The sequence below is a fragment of the Brachyistius frenatus genome, unplaced genomic scaffold, assembly GCF_029030835.1.
Source record: "Brachyistius frenatus isolate BFR_SWC_R1_liver_20210118 unplaced genomic scaffold, ASM2903083v1 Contig_22, whole genome shotgun sequence".
Lineage (NCBI taxonomy): Eukaryota > Metazoa > Chordata > Actinopteri > Embiotocidae > Brachyistius > Brachyistius frenatus.
Genome location: NW_027210621.1, coordinates 4,974,438 through 4,995,925, shown reverse-complemented (window position 1 = coordinate 4,995,925; position 21,488 = coordinate 4,974,438). Strand labels below are relative to the sequence as shown.

The following is a 21,488-nucleotide window of genomic DNA, read 5'->3' as shown; positions in this document are numbered from 1 at the left end:
TGGCCACCGGACGAGGACGTCTCCTGTTCTAAATTTCAATTGGATGTATTTCCAGCCATTCGTTAGTAAGTCCCGCCCTTTATATTTCGTTGAGCCAATCGGAGCCAAGAAGGCGGAACATGTCCATAAATAGCGACGCACCGTGTTCGCCTGTTTGGTATGTTTACAGTAAAATAGTACTACACAAAAATACTTTTGGATCATTTGCGAATAACACAGAGATATAATATTAATTGACACAGTTGACTTTCTGAATTATTTAATCGTTCAGTAAATTAGAACTCCCTCCCCCCCAAAAAAAACAAAAACCAAAGATGTACACCATGTTAAAATAGGGGGAAGTAACAGCAAAACAGTAAATTTAGAGAATACTGAGCAGGATATCTTAAAAATGTAACGTTACAAATGTTTTCATAGACCAGGCATTAGCAGGCAAAGGCTCCTCTTCATTTGAAAGAGAGGCCAACAGGCAGGTTTCTGGAACAGTCTGGAAGGAACCTGAACCTGCTGAGCCACCAGTTTACCACAACCATTTATTTTTTGCCTAAAAGTGCATTTTTGCAGAGAACAATACACATGTTCATTAAAGTAACTCTTTATTACATCAGGGTTTACAAATCAGCGAGCGAGCCCACACCGACTCACCAGAACGATCTGCTGACATGAAGAGATGTTGTCCTACATTTATATACATCCAAAGGTTTTCATGTAACAACAGAATATATATATTTTTGCAGTTAAAACTATGATATACTTTTATCTATATCTATAGACACAACATGAGGGATGACAGGTTAGTATGACAGGGCACTATTTATGATTATAGATATGATTAAAGATAGTATTTGTAGTATGATTGATTTAAAGTGCTTCTAAATCATAATATGATTCACAATCTATTCCTTCAACAGCATAATCATGTCAGTTTATATCTCACAGTGTAAATTGTCATCAGTCAGAAACTACAAGCGTTACATGGCAGACGAAAGAAGATAGCACATTCAATACAAAAACTGAGGTTTTGGCAAAGGACATCTCTTAATACTGGTCGGAGTGAAGTTTAGGAGCCATGCAGAGACCATGCTACAGAGGGCTGTTAAAAGCTTAAAGGACAAGGTTTAGTAGCCATGGAAGACTTCCGGCTGATTCACTTCCAGGGACGTTTCATTTCTATAAAATTGTATATGCAACATTGTAAAAATAATACACTTGATCGTTAGTCTGTGGTGTGGTAGAAAGTCCTCTAATTCAAATTCCTTCCTGAGGTTAAGGAGCACGCAGATGGCAGACTAAAGAAGCTATGAAAAGGAAAGAAAAACCAGGTCATTTATCTGGATAAGCGGCAGTCATTAAGGTCACTAAGCAAAGCTCAACAGCACATGAAATACTAAAATCTAGTGCAAATGTTGCTCAAAACTTAATAAGCATTTTTGCTAGGTATTATGTTAGCTGCTAATGACTTTATGCAATCACAAAACTGAAAGTTTAAATCAGGAGCTAATGCTTTTACAAGAACACCGAGTAAATAATAAGTATCAGATGTGTTTGGGTATGTAATGAAGACAATGGCTGCAACAAGAAATGCTTTGAATCATACAAATGGCTGATGTGATGGATGGTGTATTGCAGAGAGGTACTGAAGAGGAATGGGTTCAGGTGACAGATGAACTGATGCTCTATTCCATTTTCCAATATCATTCTTTATTTGAAAGTAGATGAAAGCAAACTATTTGTTCATTTCTAGATTTACTGAATATATATTTATTAACCTCTTTAAAACTTTGCATAGAATAATGTTTAGACAATTAAATTATCTTTCCTCAAAATACTAACAATTAAAAAATACAAATGTCAATATTTTTTATATAAATTACATACTGTATTGCAAATAATCACATGTATAAAAACACACAAAATATTAATTCCATGTTACTAAATAACAAAGTCACAACCATCAGTTGAGTCAGTAACTGATAGTTTCCTGTTTTTATTTAGCCTTGTTAATATCTCACTGAGAACCACAGACTTAAATTTACAACTGGAGATGAGCACACATTCATGGCAAGAACATAAAATAACACAAGCTACACGTTATGAAAACAGTCCATGGATTTGTTATTATGCGTCTAGCACAGTCAGCATTAGGGACAAATTAAACACATTGGGCAAAGCTACCTTTTTGATCCATAAGTACACAGTGGCTTGTAGCCATCACAGTATTCAGGGTCACATATGTGGACAGTGAGGCCATGAATAGTGTCACTAAGTAATGTATGACATGACAGTCTCTTTTTCCCATGCTGACAGCAGACACATTCCTGGTTTCCTTGTTTGAGCCATAAATCAACTGAAAGGGGGAAAAAAAATAAGACAAAATGTGGCAAAGGAAAACAATGAGGGATTTGAAGTATGGTAGAAATTAAAAGAATGAAGGGAATGAAACAGGAATGTAACCGTGTTTGGGTTCCTCTAGCATCCATTTCCTTTCCACATATTTTTAGGCTACATTCAGAATCAGGCTGACAGCTCAACACGTTTTTTTGACACTTTGAAATATAAATCAGATTCACTCATGGAAACCAATTACTCCTAATGACATTTATGCCATAAAACTGAGACAGTTCCCAATGTGATCACTCAACTCAAGAGTTTAAACTGTCACGTGCAACAAGACACAACACTGACACGTTGTCTGGATCATGGCTAATCGACTGTGACTACACATACTGTATGAATGTGTAAAATGGCTGCACATAAAAAAAAAAATCAATGTTTTCTTTCACTAATGCAGCCTGGTGAGACACAGAAGTTCAAAGAATGTCCCCAATAGAGACTGCAGCAAAACAGATAAATGTATCCAGCCTGTCATTTGAAAAAACAAATTATATATAGACACACAAATTTATTAATTTTTGCGGATATGTTTAATGTAGGTAGCTGTTCTTGCATTTTAAAATATGTGATTCCTTATGAACTTCTTTTTCTAAAGCCGGGTTATATATAATAGACAGATAAATCATCCAAATCTACACCGTCTTAATACCTTTGGTACTGTTAACATTTCCCCCCACATAATAGGATGTTAAAGCCAGTAAAAACTGCTGTTGATACTGAGATTCTTTGAAGAAACTTGGCTTTCATTTGTTCACATTTGTTTCTATTCTACTAGTTGTTCAGACAGTTTTGTGATGGTGAACTTTCAAGGCTGATTCTAGCTTCGAATTGTGTGCAGGTGAGTTTTGAGCATACTAAATTAATCCTGACACGTAATGTTTCCACCTGCAAAAATAATTACAGTTGAACGTGGGATGTCTGAGTATCATCTGTGTTGCACATGGCGTAAGCATCGGTGAGACCGGTCGAATGTAAACAGGAGCGCCCCTGCCTGAGATACAGTCTGGCAGGTCAGCCTGCAGAGACATAAGCATCAGGCTGTGTCATGCAAGCTGTGACCCTTCCTACGGTGTCTGGGCACACGGTGTCTGTCTGAATCTGTCCCTGTATCACTTTGTGAGCCAACATGGCTTCTGGGAAGATAACGCTATCTCATTAATCACATTCTACAGCTCCCCCCGTCCAATCAACTCCACACAGACTGCCTTAGACAATACATGTCCATGTCTTTAGTATAAGATGTAAGTGTGACATTTAACAAATTATCTTTGAATAGGATGAGAGATCTTCGTGTTATTATTATTGTTTGGTGGCATTAACAGTTGAGCTGACAACCCTGGTGAACGAAATAAACTACCAGAACAACAATAGGGGATAAATACAAACAGAAAAACAGACTTACTTCTTCTTGTCCTTGTCCTTCTTGAATGGCTGTTGTGAGCAACCCTGCAGTGCCTGACCCATCAGTGTCTCAGCTGCAACCTTTCTCCTATTGAAGGCATTCATCTCCTCTTCCAGCTCTCGTCTTTTCGCCTCCAGATTTTTCTTTTCATCCTGGTGCATCCGCTTGAGCTGCTCAAACCTCTCATGAAGCTACAGATGATGACGATGATGAGACAGAGCACAATGTGAGAAATACCACATATGGTGTATTATCAACGAGCCATTATTTTATGATGTCGATCCTCACCTCTTTTTCTTTTTCTTTCAGCTCTGCTTCTGTCTCCTTGACTTTGTTGACAAACATCTGTCTCATTTCTTCCTCTTTGCGCTGCAGATCCACGAGGAACTCCTTCCTCTTGGCTTCGTATGTCTCCTGAAGGCTGCAGATCAGAGTAAAGACAACATTAAACTCACGTCACAGCCCTACACGGACAAGATGGGCGACCAGGAGCTTGTTGCACCAGCTGTGTGTAACTTCTAACTTAGCTTAGTTCACATTTAGATTGAAGAGCAAAAGTGGTGACACAGCACATCATCAGATCTGACTGGATACAACGCGCATAAATGTTCTCTAATATTGGAAAGTTTTAAATTACATGTGAAAAATTTAAACAATATACCTCAAACTACAAAATGTTTTGATTGGGCAGATTTCCTTCTAACAGCCGAAATGATGTCACGGTTTAAACGGTAAGATGGACAAACAGATTTGTAAATCACTGGTTTGTCACAGTGCTGATCTCCATCTGAGATTTAATAACATTGAACTCATTTTGTGAACACATCTCCTCAGTACTAGGTATGGCAGTGGTAAAGCTGGATGAATACATGGAGGAACAAAAAGGTAGCCAAATAAATCAGTTATTTGCTCTTACTTAAAACAATAAATGGAGTCTAAATATGCATCTAATGCTTTACACTTTTTCTTCAAGTACTCCAAGCTTTCTTTAGTAAGTTAATTTATAAAAATCTTTTATTATTTTATTTTATTTCTTTCACTGGGTCATCAAACTCTTTAGACTTCCCATTCAGTGCACGTTTAATTATGTATCTATATCCCTTTTTCCAAACTAAACTTTTCCCATTTTTCCTCATCACATTTTCTGTTTTCCTTAACGAGACAGTTGTGTCCCTGAATGTCCACGGGAGAATATAGTGCATGTGTGACAGTGTGTCTTTGGTCAATTTTGATGAAGTTGTTGATTTGAAAAAGTCTGTCAGAGTACAGGCCTAATTCCATGTACAGTAACAGCTTTATAAGAATCCAGTGGGTTCCACAGTGTGGAGGTCAAAACACATCTATGAGGTCTGCTCAAGCACCAACTTTTCCCTGAGTGTGACAAAAAGACAATTATTAGTGTTACTTTTTTTGTGGACACACACATGGCAGACCTGGATGACATAAGCATTGCGGTTTGTTTGTGATACACAAAGTTACCAAATTTACAGTAGAAGCATTAATCTCATCTAAATAGTGTTGAGATGGGATTAATTCATTTACACCTCACCACATCATGTAAACATTGATTTTAATGTGCTGTTTATGAATAAAGTAATTTATCTCCACAGTTTTGGAATTATTTAAAAGCAATGTTTTTTCTGGCAGTTTCACTGAAGTAAATTGCCTGAATGCATTACATCTCTGCTATCCCTAATTTCACCTGAACGACTGGCTGTCAGGGCCTGTGTCCTTGAAGCCCATCTCTTCCAGCTTGCAGCGACGGTACAGCTCATAGTGACGAGCGTGTGTTTGCTCCCGGAGATCCTCCATGTTCACACGCAGCAGCATCTCCCTCAGCTTCACAAAATCACAATGGTTTTCATTTTCCACTGGGAATAAAAAAAAGAGACAAAGTCTGTGTTTATTGTGCTCATAAAACCAGAGACTCATAATATTATGTTTATTTCTCCACTGAAAAACCCATAATAGTTTGGCAGCAGGCCTCTGACTGAACAGCTCTACTGTTTGGAGGACTTTTATGAGGCTTGTCAAATCCATTCAGCGTACTCACCCTGCACTGATCCCCAGGGGTACAGCCTTGCTTTCATCATCTTATTTCCTACTTTAACATCTTCTATGCTTCCAATCACAGCAAAGGGAAGATGAGTCTGCAACATATAGTACTGACATTATTAGAAAAAAAAAACATAATGCTGCTGTTGTCATATCCAGGATCTTGTATATTATAACATACTTATGATTTAGAGTGATGTTAGTTAACTCTCAAGCAGTTGAGAAGGTGAGCATTCATCTTAACCTGTAATCAGTCTCCTGAAGTAACTCGGCCACCAACTGAACATTATCCCTACATGGTAAAACAAGCATCATGCACTAACTACATGTACTGTGCTAAGTTATGTGTGTCTGTGTTTCGAGAACTTACATTCATGGAGGAGTTGATCTCTGCAACAGCCTCATCCTCTGTAGGAAACTGATATATCTGCACTCCGTTGCTGACCAGCTCACTCATAATCTTGATCTTTAATTTGTCCAGTTCACTCCTGGATACGGTGTCTGCCTTGGCAATCACAGGGATGATGTTCACCTGAATGGAAAACCAAAACGTGAATGACAGACTGAGAAACAAATCACATTGACTGCTGAAATACAGAGTCTGAATCTGTTGTCACCTTGCTGTCCAGTTTCTTCATTGTGATGAGATCGAGGGACTTCAGAGAGTGTCCAGAAGGAGCGATGAAATACAGACAGATGTGGATTCTGGTGTCGTGGTAGTTATACAGGGAGCGTTTTATCTTTAGCTCCTCTTCCAGATACTGCTCATATTGGGCATCAATATACTCCAGAATGGGTTTATAGCTGCACAGAACAAAAAAGTTATTTTATCCTTACATGTATGAACTCATCCCTTCACATTGCTTTCCTTGTTGTTTAATAGACTTGTTAGTATACTGGTCAGAAATTGCCCTCTAAAGTTGTGTAGCCAAGAATGCTACATTTTTATACTTCCTGCTGTTGGAGACTGAGATGGCTATTGAGACTGCATTTGTTCTACCAGGCATGCCCTTATTCCCTTTCTCCTCCCTCCAATTCACATACCAACCACCAGGCAGAGCTCATTCACAATGCCACAATCACAAAAAAGTGTCTTAGCCAAATTATGAGTGCAAGAGGGGGATTAATAGCTTGCACTGATCTCACCAAGAACAATCTGTAGTGTTATCTCTGTTCATTCTTAGCAGCTTTATATACCATTTTAATAAAATTGTATGAGTTTTCTCTTTTTTGCCAGATGCTTTCCTCCATTTTTAAAAATATTTTTTCAGTCTGTTTTTCTACTCAGTTTAACTAAAAGAAAAATATTGAAAAACAGTCTGTACCTTTCCTCTTTGTCGATCTGGTCTCCAAACCCTATAGTTTGCACAATAGTCAGCTTAAGGTTGACATTGCTCTCCTGCAGATTGTATGTTTGTTGGCGTAGCTGCACGTCCTTCTCATAGTGGCTGGTTTCCTCATGTTCAAATTTTGTATTGAAAAGAGTGTTCATCAGTGTTGACTTTCCAATCCCTGTCTCGCCTTAAAAAAACAGAGGAGATGAAACAGAAAGCAAAATCCACATGAATGCATGTTATGTCCACAGCACTAACTTTGGATTATGAACTCCTCCTGCCTTTTAGACGTACCTACACAGAGGATGTTGAAGTTGAATCCCTGTGCAACTGATTTGCTGACCAGTTGATCTGGCAGACTGTCAAACCCCACGTGGCCACTGAGCTCCAGGTTTCTCCATCCTTCATTCTGAGGTGCAGTGTTAAAAAAAAAACAAAAAAAAGGCAATACAATTTTGAGGTTAAAAAATGTCTCATCCCATCCCCACGTCATGCTTTTAAGCTTAAAAGCATTCTTTGCAAATGAGGTCATTTCTCTCTTCCACTTAACACACTGACTAGTCCGATCTATAAAAAGGTTCTGTCTGAAAAATCACCAACCAACCTTCTCCAGCAAAGACACGCAAGAGATTCATTTGAATTATGCAGCACTGATGTCACATTGAGTGTCTTCTGTCTGCATGATGAAATTTTAGGATGAGGGCTTAGTGTAATAATAATAATTTCTTAGTAACTTTACCACTGCAGACAGTCATGGTTTATAAATAATAAAAACCCTGTTTTTTTTTTGTTTTTTTTTTATGATTAGTCTGTCAATAACTGTTTTGAAAGACAGCAACTCACCACATTGAAGCTGGAACTTTTTGCTTCAGTAGATCAACTAACTGACTTAACAACAGCATCAGCACCACTTTTTTTTTCATGTTTATAAACTTGTGCTAATAAAACTGTTTAAATATTCATGGCGCTGTGTATACTTTCCATTTTCATTGATATAATGCTGAAATTAATACCCTACATGTTAGAGCTAACTATGTGTGTTGCCCTCGCTTGATAAACTGGCATGCTGAGAGGTTGTTCTTCCTATACCAGATTCACCCTGGGACCCTGGCATCTTGCAAAAGGCTCAACATGAGGACCAGGATGTGTTCAATACAACAATCATCCGCTTCTGTCTCTCTCTCTCTCTCTCTCACACACACTCACAAAGAGCTCTTTATCTGGATGTTATTTCACAGGGTGGGAGGATATCCAAGCTGCTTTCTGCCCTGGTACCCATAACCCTCCTCTCCCCTCCCCCCTTCACAGTTAGACAAACACAGATGAACTCAACTATGTCATCCATCCTTTACAATGCAACCTGTGCACAGAGAACCAAACAAGAGGCGTTTACTGTGAACTAGGATGGGATTTAAATTCACCGCGTAGCCACGAATGAGGCGTTTGGTTGATCAGACTTGTATTTTCGCTGAGCCATGCGATGCTGAACCCAGCTGCCACTGCCGAGAGCTACTTACTGCATGTTTATCCTCTTAACTGAGTCTCTGACAGCCTGCCGCCCTGTGCTTCATTGAAACACTTGTCCCGTGATGTTTATTCAGCACCCGTGCCCGCGCACACCTGTCAGAGGTGCTGACATGGTAAACAGAAAAGTACTGATGCGCAGGCTGCGTGCGGTTTGACGTTGGACAGCGTGTCCGGATGCGCTTTTCTTTTTTTCTTTTTTTTCTACAAAAGATTGCTCATCAGTACAGGGAGACGAGGCATTTATTTTACCCCTGAATCAACCTTAGCTGGCCGCAAATCATTCCGCCATCACGCTCCGACCACCGCAGCGACCCTGCTGCATTCTCCACACACATCTCATTACCGCCACCTTCCGCTTACATACACCTGAATGGGTTTTTTTTGTTTTTTTTTTGCGTTTGCTAGTTTTAATTCTACTCTAAAGACGCCAAATATTAAGTCACTGCAAGCGCGAAGACAACGGATCACCTGTACTTACTGCGAAAACATTTACCTTATTGGCCGCCATCGTCACAAGTGGCTGTGTGCAGGAATTATCTTCAACCAGACCTGCACAGTGACACACTCACTGCTTTCAATATGGCTACTTGGAGGCAACACCCCCTCGGTGCTGGAGGGCGATATTACAACAGCTCGAGAAAGCCTACTTCACCACTGAGGGAGTATTTGATGAGTCTTTTATCAGGAATGATGATCCAAAAAAAAAACTGCTCCGACAGACGGTAATCAGACGCGCCCTTTGTCGTTTCCCGTGGCAACAGACGCTACTTCTTCTTTTTTTTTTTTTTTTTTTTTTTTTTTTTTTAACCGTTTTCTTCAATTTCGTTGCATCTTTCTTGTTATTTTGATTTATTATAATTTGTTTTGCTCTAATAAAAAAAATAATTAAAAAAAGGCACCGTCCATGTTCAAGTTTCACGTACGGATCCACGAAAAAAATATTTTACATCTAAAGTAGGTCCAAAAATGTATCATTAAGCAATTATATACCTGGACACCGTCTGTCTCCATAGCAACAGGAAACTCAACGGTCCTGTTTTCGGACAGTTTACTTCCATTACTCCAGTTTGGATTCTTAAAATAGTATTTTTCCTGCGGGGAGGGTTGGTTGATGACGTCACTTCCCAGTTGTTCACACGTGTGTGTGTCAGTTTAAAGATACACATTTGTCTGCTTTGGGCTTCAATCTATTATTTTCTGATTTGATAACTTGTGCGAGTTTTATTGTTTAGATAAATATGCACAATGTGAGATGTGAAAATATCATCTGCGCCTGAAAAAGAGTTTATTGATGGAAATATTTGCTTTATATGGTAATATTTATACTTTTCTTGTTTTATCTTTTTATTTTGCACACCGTGGGACTGTCAGAAACAATATTTCGGTCTCTCAGTATGTCTTGTACATATGGTGGATTGATAATAAAGTTGACTTTGGTATTTACATTGCAATTATCAATAAAATATTGAGAGCACAGCACTGTGCAGACCCTGCATTGATCTTGCTCTTGTAAACTCAACTGCATAGTGAGCCAATTAACTGTACTTCAGTACAACGTAGAGTGTATTTTGCTTCACTTCAATGTTTCTATTAAATATTAATTTTACTTCTTATCCAAAATATTTACTTGATAGCAATGGATATCAAGAGTTTACATACAAGGTGTATGATTAGCATACAAAATAGCTATAATGTGTTTTTGTAAACCACATGTAACATTGTTAAATTAATAACTATTCAATTATCTAAAACAACCCTATAGAGGTCATTGTGCAGCCTAATTATGAATAATTTGTACTTTTTATTCGCTGTACTTATTTTGTTGCCAATACTTTTGTGCTTCTACAAGTAAGATTATTTTACTTTTAAACAAGCAAAACCTCCTAATATTTCTTCCTCCACTGCAGCAGAGACAGACATCAAAAGCAGAACTGTTAGATACACTGAATTGTAATTTCATCACCGCTTTACTGGTGATGTTTTTAAAATGTGACTTCACGTGGATTTATTGATTTTTCCAAAGTAACTTGGTTAACATAATATGAATTAATATATATTACTAAGATATAGCATGAATGCATGTATAAATATTCTGAATGAATACTTAATGATATAGGATAGTATTATTCTGACTTCTCTTTTTAAATACGGATATTAATCTAAATTTAAAAATAAAATAAAAAGTAGTCTTCATGTTAATCCACTTATCAAGAGACAGCAGCATTGCTTTCAAAACAGCCTTTTAACGGGAATGCAATTAAAAAAAATAAAAATAAAAATCCCGAAAGATATATTCGGAGACTCGCCGGAAGCAGCAGGTTGGAGGAGGACCAGAGAGAGGGGAGCGCAGATCGAGATTATCCTGTGGATTTTACTTAATCCATCTGATACCGTATATCTTTTCATATTTATGCCCTGGCAGCACAAAATGGCTTTGACCCAAGAATCTGTGCTGTCTTTTTTACTGGAGCACGGAGGCAAAGTGAAGAACTCGGAGCTGCTGAACAATTTCAGGAGCCACATCAACTGCGGTGATCCCGCGGAAAAGCAGCACAATAGAGACCTTTTCAAGAAGTTGGTGAACAGCGTCGCTGTGGTCAAACAGATCGACGAGGTGAAGTTCGTGGTTGCGAAGAAAAGGTACCAGGACTTTTTGAAAGAGGGGGAGCAAGATGTGTCGCAGAAAACGCATATGGATGACAGCTTTTCGAGCCAAAACACGAGCTTTTCCTTCACGTCTCTCCATCGAGCCGAGTCCGCCTGGACGATCCGCTCGGACATTGAAAACAATAATGTGAGCCATCCCTCGAACATAAACAGCAACTATTATAGAGATGCCCAACGCGCGCCTGTGGAGAGCATGCAGAAAAGGAGGCTGTTGACGAGACACGTTAGTAGTGCAGACACGACCACTGTCAAGGTCCTGAATCTCTCCGGAGATAGGGCGAGCAGAGCGGGCAAATCTGAAGCCGTGTTCGCTGTCATCGCAGTAAAATCCCCCCCGAGAGGCTCTGCAGCAGCAGCACAGGACGGGTTACAAGTGCATCAGCACACACTTTCAGACAAACCAGTCCCTTTGGGAAGCACACTTTCTACTCGACCAGAGCCAGTTCTCTCTGCAGCTCCCGAGAAGGATGCATTAAGAGAGTCCCAGTGTTGGAAAACTAAACAGGCTGAGGCCACCCAGCCCCCAGGCTTTCCCCAGGTCAGGCCCCAAAACAAAACCACAAGACAGGCAGATGAGGCCAAATTCTGTGAGTCTGTGCCTTTGGAGCCATTAGCTCACGAGTGGCTGGTGAAGTGTGCTGCAGGATTGTGGGGACAGATACATGCTCTGCTGCTGCGAGACACACAGTTAGCACAGAGGAAAGACTTCATGTCAGGTTTCACTGCACTGCACTGGGCCGCCAAGGACAGCAACGGCGATGTGATACACAAGCTCATGGAGATTTCCCGGAGAAGAGGCATTTATGTGAACGTCGACAGCAAAGCACACGGAGGATACACGCCTTTGCACATCGCGGCCATACATGGCCGCACTGAAATCGTGGTTTTGCTCGTGCATAGTTATGGAGCCAGTGTAAATGAAAGAGATAACGGCGGTAAGAAGGCCCTTCACTACCTGGGGAAAGATGTGTCAGCTGAGGTCAGAGCACTTCTGGGAGGAGTGCAGCACAGAGAGAAGACAGAGGATGAGGACAGCAAAGAGCAGACGAAGAGCTTCAACACAATCAGTAAACTGTTCCAGCCTCACACAGGCAAGAAACAAAAGACAACAACCAAGTTTGCTCATGACTGCTGAGGAGGATCAAAAAAGAAGCTTTGAGATGAACTATATTAAAACTGTAGGAGATTACACCATTTTAGTTTATATAGTATCTTATTAGATAATGTCACTAATGCTTTACGTCACTTATAGTCTAAAACGGAATTACAAATCACTGCAGGTGTCTTGTAAAGTGTTACCAGGGTTGGATTTGCTATTTATGAGTGTTTTTTGGGAGGCTGTAGCTCAGTCGGTAGCGTGGGTTGCACACTAATCGGAAGGTGGTTCAATCCCAGCTCCTCCTGTCCACATGCCTAAGTGTCCTTGAGCAAGATACTGAACCCTAATGGTGTACCATCGGTGTGTTGTAAGTCACTTTGGATAAAAGCGTCAGCTAAATGTAACGTAATATTTATTATTGTTTTTTCCCTTTAGTTGGATCTCATGTGTTAACAGTTATTTTGCACCTATTTAACTTATTTTTTCTTACTAATCACACCAGCAGTCTGTGATAGACATATTTTCATGACCTCATGTGTAATAAATCCTTAGACGTCACCTCTTGATTCCTGGCTGCAAAGTATGAGGAAACATGAAAGCAGACCACACCTGCCACCAACACTCGTGGGAAACATGCCATTGTGTTGTTGATGTAGAGTTGCTTTTTGTGCACTGCAGATTCTACATTTATCTGATCATCCAAATTGAAACAAATCTTTAAAGCAAACAGTGTAGAAAAAAATTTAAGCATTTAAAAAAAAAGCTATCTCAACTTCAGCACAGGCAAAGAGGAGCTACGTGGGGCCACTTATGCAAATCATTCAAACAACTTGTGATGGATTTCTTTGTAAACTTAGTTGTGGATGACAGAGGCCACCTTTTGTAGGACCACTTTGGCCCCATTTGTGGACTACAATAGTAAGAAAAGACATTATCAGCCCGAGCTCCAGAACTACACAATAATTTATAATTTCCGCAATGCAAAGAAATTTAGCTCATCACAAGTTTGACACAAATTTCTCCACTTGTAAAAAAGAATAGATGAAATTGTAGGATTGATAATCCAAAATTAAGAAGTGAGGAAAATTGTCAATTCATTAAGTTTCGATCAAATGTGACACAATGCCCATGAAGACCTGAACATAGTCAGTAATCATTGAATTAGCCTTAATTCATCTTTATTGTATACAACTAAACACATTTTTCTGTTGCCATAAAGGAATGACTTAATGAACATTGTTTCCCATACAAGACATGCATGAAAACAACAGATGCTTTTTATGTGCACTACAAAAACACCATTTTCATCCTCAACTGACGCGGTGAAAAAACAATCCCCGATGACATGAAAAGAATTGGAGCTCAGACAATGAAGCCATGAGCAGAACAGTGCCAGAACAATGCCCCGTCTTGTTATCGAGAAAAGATGCTACTTGCAGAGTGACAGAGGACAGCTGCATGTCACAGAGACTGTTCAACAAATCAAACTGCATTATGTGTTCAATAGCAGCTCAAAACTTTTCTTTAACACTGACAGACAACCAAGTGATTATAAAAGGAAATCTCCCACAGAAACGCTTCTCATGTGCCATGATTCACACAAAATCTCCAATAGTATTGATGTGGCCCAGATATCATAACAGTTCCTGTTAGGAAAAAGACTAGAGTGATGAACAAATTATATTTTTCATCAGCATATATTGTGGAACTGGGACAAAGTTACAACTTCAAGCTCACCTGGTGGTCCCTGAAGGTCACAATTACACTCCACAATATGAAGTGTTTGATGGCAATAAAAACATCACTATGCTATTTTTTAACTGAGTCCGTGTTAGTGAATTCTGGGGGATTTCTGATTTTGTTGACTTTATACCAATTTCACATTTTCCTTCTTTTACTTTTACCTTCAATGTTTGAAAAAAAAGGGGAAAAAAAAGGAAAATGTGAAATTGGTATAAAGTCAACAAAATTGGAAATCCCCCAGAATCCACTAATGTGATCCCATTCTCTCTTAACAACCACAGTACAAAAAGCTGAATAATGATGCCATGATGATACTTTGAACTTGGCTGGTGTGGTGTTTTAGTGTGCAAAGTCTTTACAATAAACAAAAATACTCATCAGTCCAATCAATGGCCACAACATGTCTATGGATTGCATGTATTTCCAGACAGAGTGAAAGCTGCACACGAGATAAGCACAGCTTCAGCCATCAAAATTAAACTGTTCTTTCTTTGTGAAATTGTTCAGATTGGTCAATTGTTGTTTGATCAGAACAAATCGAATAGGTCATGGGCTCATTTTTCAGACAGTCTTAAATAAATAAGACTTCAGCTTGTGTTTATTTTTAATGATGTTAACTGTTGAAGGACAGTGCAAAGTCCTTTTAGTTGTAGCTAACACTTCAGGACAGCGCAGGTGTGGTATGGTAATCTTTCAATTACAGTTTCTAATGCTTATTTGCATAGCCCTACAAAGAGTTATATGTTGCCAGGTTTAACTTTATAGATACTACTTTTTCATCTAGTAAGAGCTGCAACAATGAAGGATCTGTGCTCATATTTGGTCAGAGACTGGCATGTTCACAATTTACAATAATAAAAAAAAAGGATGTATTATGAGCCCTAAAGAATATTCATTTTCTTTTTGAAGAATTTGCTAAATAAATAACTACCAACTAAGCTGAGAAGAACTTTTCACACAACCTAACACCATAAAAAAAAACTTAAATGACATAGTTTGTTATTTGAATCAAATTTGCGCAAAATAATCCATCTAGACAACAAAACTAATGTAAAATGCATAATATTAGATTATCATTTGTTCTGCTGAACAACCAAATTGAAAACTGTAACAACATGTTCTGCTGAACTCTTCAGTACGTTCTGTGATGGCTGCCAAAGGTAAGAAGAACCTCCAGCACAGTAAAAATGTTAAATCAAGCTCAAATATTTAGTGTATTCAGCCCATCCGACACATTCAGTACTGCAGCTTGTCCTGCAAAGTGCTGTTTGGCAAAGCCTGACCAGAGGTGAAAAAAACAAGTCAAAACTACTAGGTCTAACAAAAAGATCAACTTGCATACCAAAAAACTGCAAAGCACTGTAACATTGAATAGCAACCTTTCATAAATATGGTTATCAGTAGAGAAGGGGCTTGACAACCTCCTTCACAAATAAACTTCATCATCTCCCCATAAATCACACATTCACTTGTCTGTCTCAGGACCCAAATTGTTCATTTTACAGACTCCATATGTACATTTTTGCTTTGTCCATGTTGCTTTGTTTTTCTGTTGCACTATAAAGCTATTTTCAGCCACAAGAATATGATATAGTACTATGAAATTTGTTTTGGAGTGTATTTTCTGCCCTTTTGTGTCCAGCTACAATTTGTGATCTAGAACGGGTTGAGCATAACAAGTTCATGTCTGCAGTGATTCAGTCTCTGTCCTGCACAGTCTAATGTCAGGTGTGGCCAGTGACCGCCAGGATTTGATTCACAAAATGATGACAAAGTACACAAGGATAAGGAGACAAGGCATGGAGGTCATGTTAATTTGGGTTCCGGCACATACAGGCATCGCAGGCAACAAAAGAGTGGACAAATTGGCTAAGCAAACTGTAAAAAAAAGAAGGCATATATTCAGCTATTAAGCTCTCAAAGGCTTAATAGGCAGAAGAAAAGTGCATCGTGAAGGGAAGGCAGCAGGAAAGAGCAAATAATTAAGGTTGCGAATAGGTCACAGTAGGTTAAACAGCACCCTTCATACCAAAGAGGAATGTGCGAACAGTGTCAATTTAAAGAAACTGTAGAACATGTTATTGTTAATTGTGGGAGGTGTGTGGCGGAGAGGAAAGACTTAATAATTGATTTGGAAAGATTAAGGTTGTAAGGAACAGAACTGAAAGGCACTTTGGAGTGTGGTGACACGCTGGTTTGTGAACGTCCGTTATGAAGCCTCCACTTCAGATTTTGTCCGTCGCCATCTTGCAAATCCCGAATGGTTTTTGACCATATTAGGGCGAGCAGTATCTTTTTGAGGTTTATTTTATAATTAATGAGGGGATTATTTTCAGATGGATGGCCAGAACACTAATCTGGAAGCGTGAATTAAGCGAATGATATGTAGAAAACATCTGGAGAAATTTTATTGACTGAAAATTTCATGAGGGAATTTGAATGGGAGTCTATGGAGCCGGAGGCTTTTTGAAGCCAACCTCTAGCAGCACCCAGTGGTATTACACCTTAAGGCACTAAACTGCCTTTGAAATCTAAAGAAGAAGATGAAGACGCTACAATTTGTTGTGTCATTTTGAGCAGGACATAGTGTTAAATACTGAAATTAAGAAATGTATTTTAAATACACCAAGTACACCTTTTCGAGAGGTTATTACCATAAAACAAATTAAATACAATTAACAATATGCATAATGCTTTTCTAAAACTCTAAGAACATACTGAACTGTAACTGAATTGTAAATTTATAAAAATGTTCTACACTTAACTAAAGAAATTTGCAGGTCAAATTTTTCAAATTAGATCACCTAAATTAGCTAATTTGAAAAACAAATATGTAATTTCTCACGTTGGTTCGTTGGTTGCATTAGTCAAACATTTCACTGTTGTTTATGTAAATGTAATGTTGGCTGGCTAATCATACCATAGCTTGTTTTAGTTTGCTCCCTTACTTAACTTACTCCCAGCATTCTCACCGATTCGACTTTTTCTTTACACCTTCAAATAGTTAGTTACACTTCTAAACATTTTACAAAGTTTTGGAAGTTTTAATGTTACTGTTGAGAAGTTATATCTATATTCTGCCTAGATATTGTATAAGGATGCTCACGGCAGTGCCGAAAGTTTGGAGAAATTAATTCCAAAATAAAAGCAGAAAAAAAACGTTGTTAGAAAGACCTTTGATTTTAAAGTCTAAATGGTGCTTGCTCTCTATGGCTGTGACATGAAAAGGGGGATTTAAGTGGATAAAAACAATATGTTTTTATTTAGTGTATTATTCGTACATTTAGTTTAGTTTAAAACTATCCTATTGTTGTTTTTGATATCGTGACTGAATAAGAACAAGCCACAATGTGCCTTTACCTGAAAAAGGAATATGCGTGATAGAGTTGATTGGCTACACCTGCGCGCGATGATCAGCAGAGGCACGTGCCTTGTCCTGTTGACTTCGAGCTCTCGGCAGATCAGTCTTAATAAATTTGGACTGTTTTCCTTTTTTTTTTTACTATGGAAAAACAAACGCTGATGTCAGCTGTCCGTTGTTTAAGCACCGTCGTGTTCCTGCTGCTGGTCACCTGCAGCTTCCCGCTGGTTAGATCCTCTCTGGCTGCCTCCAATGCGCTTCACAACGCAGGCGACTTCGCCCACTCGTACGGCAGCATCATCTCCCCGTTGCTCAAAGCCCTGTCAGAGCACCGAGGGTCGAGGTGGAACCCAGGCCTGAAAAAAAAGATGAAACCCGAACACAGGTACATGAAATATCTGAAGGAAGTTTACAAGAGGTCCTTCAGAGTGAAGAGGAGTGTGGACGGGAACAAAATCTACAAAACTGTCCGACTGATCAAGCCACAGGATGAGTGTCTTGCACAAAGTAAAGGTGAGCAAGTGGGACTCAATGACACACATGACATTTATAGTGCCAATCAAATCATAAAGATTGGCCCTGACATTAAAAAAAAAAAAAACTAAAAGATCCTTGCTTAGGTCACATTCTTAAGGTTATAAAATGGAAAGGCAAATAACGCCAATGATGTCACCTGTTGTTTTTGGCACCATAGATAAAGGTTTATAAAAAGGCATAAAGGTTTTCAAAGCTGGAGTGGGCCCTAGATTTCAAGGAGCCCGAATACACAAATTCACTCCGAATGGAATATTTTTAGTAACATAATTTATTCCATGTTTGTTTGGAAAACTGTACAATTTAAAACCATATCAACAAAAGTATTTTTTTAATGTGTGCAAATAAAGTTAAACTTCTGCAAACTAGACTTGACGGAACAGCAATACATATTACTGTTGTGTCTAAGGTTGCTTCCCTGTCTTTAGTCGTACCTACGTATTTTTTTCATTCACTAATTACCACCACTGTACCATTTGTCATGATCGTGACCTTTTTTCTTACCAAGGTTCATGTTAAATATATATTTAAAATTTGCTCAACAATATAAAGAAAATAAAACTGCTCTGATTAAAGAAACAAAACTAAGTGTGTACATTTGATATTAAATCAGTTTCGTGCACTTTCTGAATCTTAAAAATGAAATGATTATTGTAGGAGAGAGTCTTCGGTCAAAATTGATCAAATCCATCAACACCAGTCCTATATTTAGTTGTTGCCTCCGCTTAAAAGGACATAACACACTTAAACAAAGATATGTAGCCTATGTTTATTTTGTCTCATCAAAATACATTTGTTTCATGATTCTTTTTTGAGAGACTGGCATGATGGTGACGCTCTGCCTTATGTTTACTTATGTTCTTTTTCAGAAAGTTTTGTGCAGAATTTGTCCTACAGCCTTGATCAAGTAAGAGGAGAAGAGCAGCTTCTGAAGTCGGCCCTGCTGTACAACTTTGATCATGGCAATTCGGCACCCGTCAAATCTCTCTGTTATCTCAGCATTAAGGAGCAGGAGCAATCAAACCAGTGCCAGCTGTGTGGCGGGCTACACCGAGCTGTGAACCTCACAGCCAGTGGAGACAGGAGGAGCCGGAAGAACTGGGTGGAGGTTGACGTCACCTCGTTTCTTCAGCCACTGTTAAAGTTTCAGAAGAAGAATATACACCTGGTTGTCAACATCACCTGTCCAGAGAAACAAAGAGCCTGGGTCAATGGCTGCGAGGGGCCACAGGTGTTCACCCTGAGGAGCCCTCCTCTACTTCTTTATCTCAATGATACCAGCAAAATGACCCAGAGATCACAGCTCGATGCCAAGGCAGGTGAAAGGCCATCCACTGCATCGTACACATCTCAGAAGCAGATGGTTTTTAAACCAGCACAGAGGCCAGGGCGCAAGAGGAGGTGGAAGAGGGAGTCCTCAAAGAGCAAGCGAGGCGATAGAAGCCAGGACACGCACCTGCCTGAGCTTCTTCCAAGCTCCGAATTCCCGACAAGTGATTGCGCCTTGTATGATTTCAGGGTGCGATTCAGTCAGCTCAAATTCGATCACTGGATTGTTTTTCCACCAAAGTACAACCCCAGGTACTGCAGAGGCATCTGCCCGAGGACCATAGGCTACATCTACGGTTCACCCGTCCACACCATGGTGCAAAACATCATCTATAGGGAGCTTGACTCCTCTGTGCCCCGGCCTTCATGTGTCCCCTCACACTACAGCCCCCTCAGTGTCATGATCTTGGAAGAGGACGGCTCCTATGTCTACAAGGAGTTTGATGACATGATTGCCACGAGGTGCACATGTCGATAAACCAGCTACCAACATATGTCTTTTGTTTTTTTCTTTCTTGTTTAGAGGCCGAGTAGAACATCACCAAAATCCTCCTTAAATTGTCATCACAGGAGGACTATTTCCAAGTATCAGATATTCTGACCAGGCTCAGTGATTTCATGAATTTATAAAGTTGTTGTGGATGAAAGAAGTTTGACCTAGAGCAGGTGTGTTTACTTAAATTAAAAGTATTTTATCATAAAGTAGAAGCATGATATTTATTTATTTTTTGTTTAGGCATGACAAGAAAGGGCGCAATATGGAAGTGAAGCGAACACACTTGAAGAAGAAAATGTGTGATGTATAATTTAGTATCATTTTTATTTTTAAGTTTCTCTTTTGTTAATTTATTTTGGGTGGGTAGTCTGTCATTATTCTTTAATTTAACACAGTTTCCATATTTTCAGTAGCACTGTTCTAGACAAAAAAAGCAGTCAAAAACTCTTGTCATCCTTTTATGTATTGTTTTTTTCCTGGGGATTAAGGCAGCTGTCCTCATAATGTCCAGAATGAAAGTTGTCATGGTTTCAGTGTATTTATTACTTCTGGTCACTGAGTGACTGCATATGTGTGAACTGACTGCATGCTTATGTATTTGTACTGGCTGAATGTGACTAAATGCATATCGTATGCATTTATGCAAACTAATTATGAATTTATGAATATTACGGATTCAACTATGCTCAGGTTAGAAATATTCGAAAGAATGAAAATATGTAGACGTCCTCTAAAAAGTTGGAAAATTAAAAAGTAGCATGTATAAATTCTGTCTGCATACTGCTGTCTGGTATATTAATGCAACATTATGGGGAAAAGGTGCACCAAAGTAAGAAGACAATTTCATTGTTGTAACTGTTCTGTCGTAAGGATGAGACCTGATGGCCTGGTCAAATACACATTTATACACTAACTGTCGGCAGCAGTGCAAGGGAGCTTATTAAGGAAGAAAAAAATTGGTTATGATATATGATTCAGTAGCGAAAGTAATATCTTAAGTAAAACTGCAACAGTTTGGAAATACTCCATTACAACTACTTGCATTTAGAGACCTACATGAAGTAAAGCCGAGTTTTCATATTTTATAAGCCTTAGACCCATTGATCAACTCTAGGCTCTGTGACCTTTACCCTTTCTATGATTCTGGTTTGAAGTCTGGATAGCCATTGGCATTATTCTGTGAACTAATATAAGTCTTACCTAAATCAAAGAAGTTCCTCACAAAGAAAAAAGAAACAAAAATTTTATATTTTTTACATACCTAATTTATGGGAACCTGTTTCATTTCATATCTGTGAGTCTACACTATACTACATGTAGTTTACATGTTGGACATGTAGTGTACTACATTTACTCAAGTACTATACATTAGTAAGTTTTAGGGCACTTGTACTTCGAGTACGAGTATTTATATTTGATATTCACTTCCACTTTATTTCAGAGTACAATGCTGTATTTTCTACTACTATTTTTTTAATTTTTTTTTACAAAATTCCAACCTGTTTGAATCTGACATATAACAAAAAGTAGTTTATTGTCAGGCTCAC

General features: G+C 38.7%; 2 protein-coding genes across 7 annotated transcripts; one reads left to right on the top strand and one right to left on the bottom strand.

Annotated features, from left to right (window-relative positions):
• Nucleotides 1-242: 242 nt before the first annotated feature.
• LOC138620105 (septin-8-A-like) lies at nt 243-11,636 on the bottom strand. 6 transcript variants are annotated; one of them, XM_069697054.1, is made up of 10 exons: nt 11,276-11,630; nt 7,480-7,594; nt 7,177-7,372; nt 6,469-6,655; nt 6,222-6,383; nt 5,850-5,946; nt 5,499-5,667; nt 4,085-4,217; nt 3,797-3,987; nt 243-1,298 (listed from the first exon to the last, which is right to left on the bottom strand). In XM_069697054.1, exons 1-10 carry the CDS (start codon nt 11,513-11,515, stop codon nt 1,244-1,246), a joined length of 1,545 nt encoding a protein of 514 aa, XP_069553155.1. In that variant the 5' UTR covers nt 11,516-11,630; the 3' UTR covers nt 243-1,243. The 6 variants fall into 6 exon arrangements, with proteins under 6 accessions (XP_069553155.1, XP_069553158.1, XP_069553157.1 ...); XM_069697057.1 differs by lacking the exon at nt 11,276-11,630 and adding an exon at nt 9,703-9,738; XM_069697056.1 differs by lacking the exon at nt 11,276-11,630 and adding an exon at nt 9,191-9,442.
• A 6,089-nt stretch (nt 11,637-17,725) lies between these two features.
• On the top strand, nt 17,726-19,923 carry gdf9 (growth differentiation factor 9). The gene is made up of 2 exons (XM_069697060.1): nt 17,726-18,095; nt 18,986-19,923. Exons 1-2 carry the CDS (start codon nt 17,726-17,728, stop codon nt 19,921-19,923), a joined length of 1,308 nt encoding a protein of 435 aa, XP_069553161.1.
• Nucleotides 19,924-21,488: the final 1,565 nt, after the last annotated feature.

Bases quoted from the DNA above. Each gene is read 5' to 3' on its own strand.
- gdf9 (XM_069697060.1), top strand. From the start codon at position 17,726: ATGGAAAAACAAACGCTGATGTCAGCTGTCCGTTGTTTAAGCACCGTC. The intron at 18,096-18,985 runs GTGAGCAAGTGG...GTTCTTTTTCAG, and splicing joins GTGTCTTGCACAAAGTAAAG to AAAGTTTTGTGCAGAATTTG.
- LOC138620105 (XM_069697054.1), bottom strand. From the start codon at position 11,515: ATGGCTCACATTATTGTTTTCAATGTCCGAGCGGATCGTCCAGGCGGA. The intron at 4,218-5,498 runs GTGAAATTAGGG...TCTGATCTGCAG, and splicing joins CCTGACAGCCAGTCGTTCAG to CCTTCAGGAGACATACGAAG. The intron at 3,988-4,084 runs GTGAGGATCGAC...CATCATCTGTAG, and splicing joins TGAAAGAAAAAGAAAAAGAG to CTTCATGAGAGGTTTGAGCA.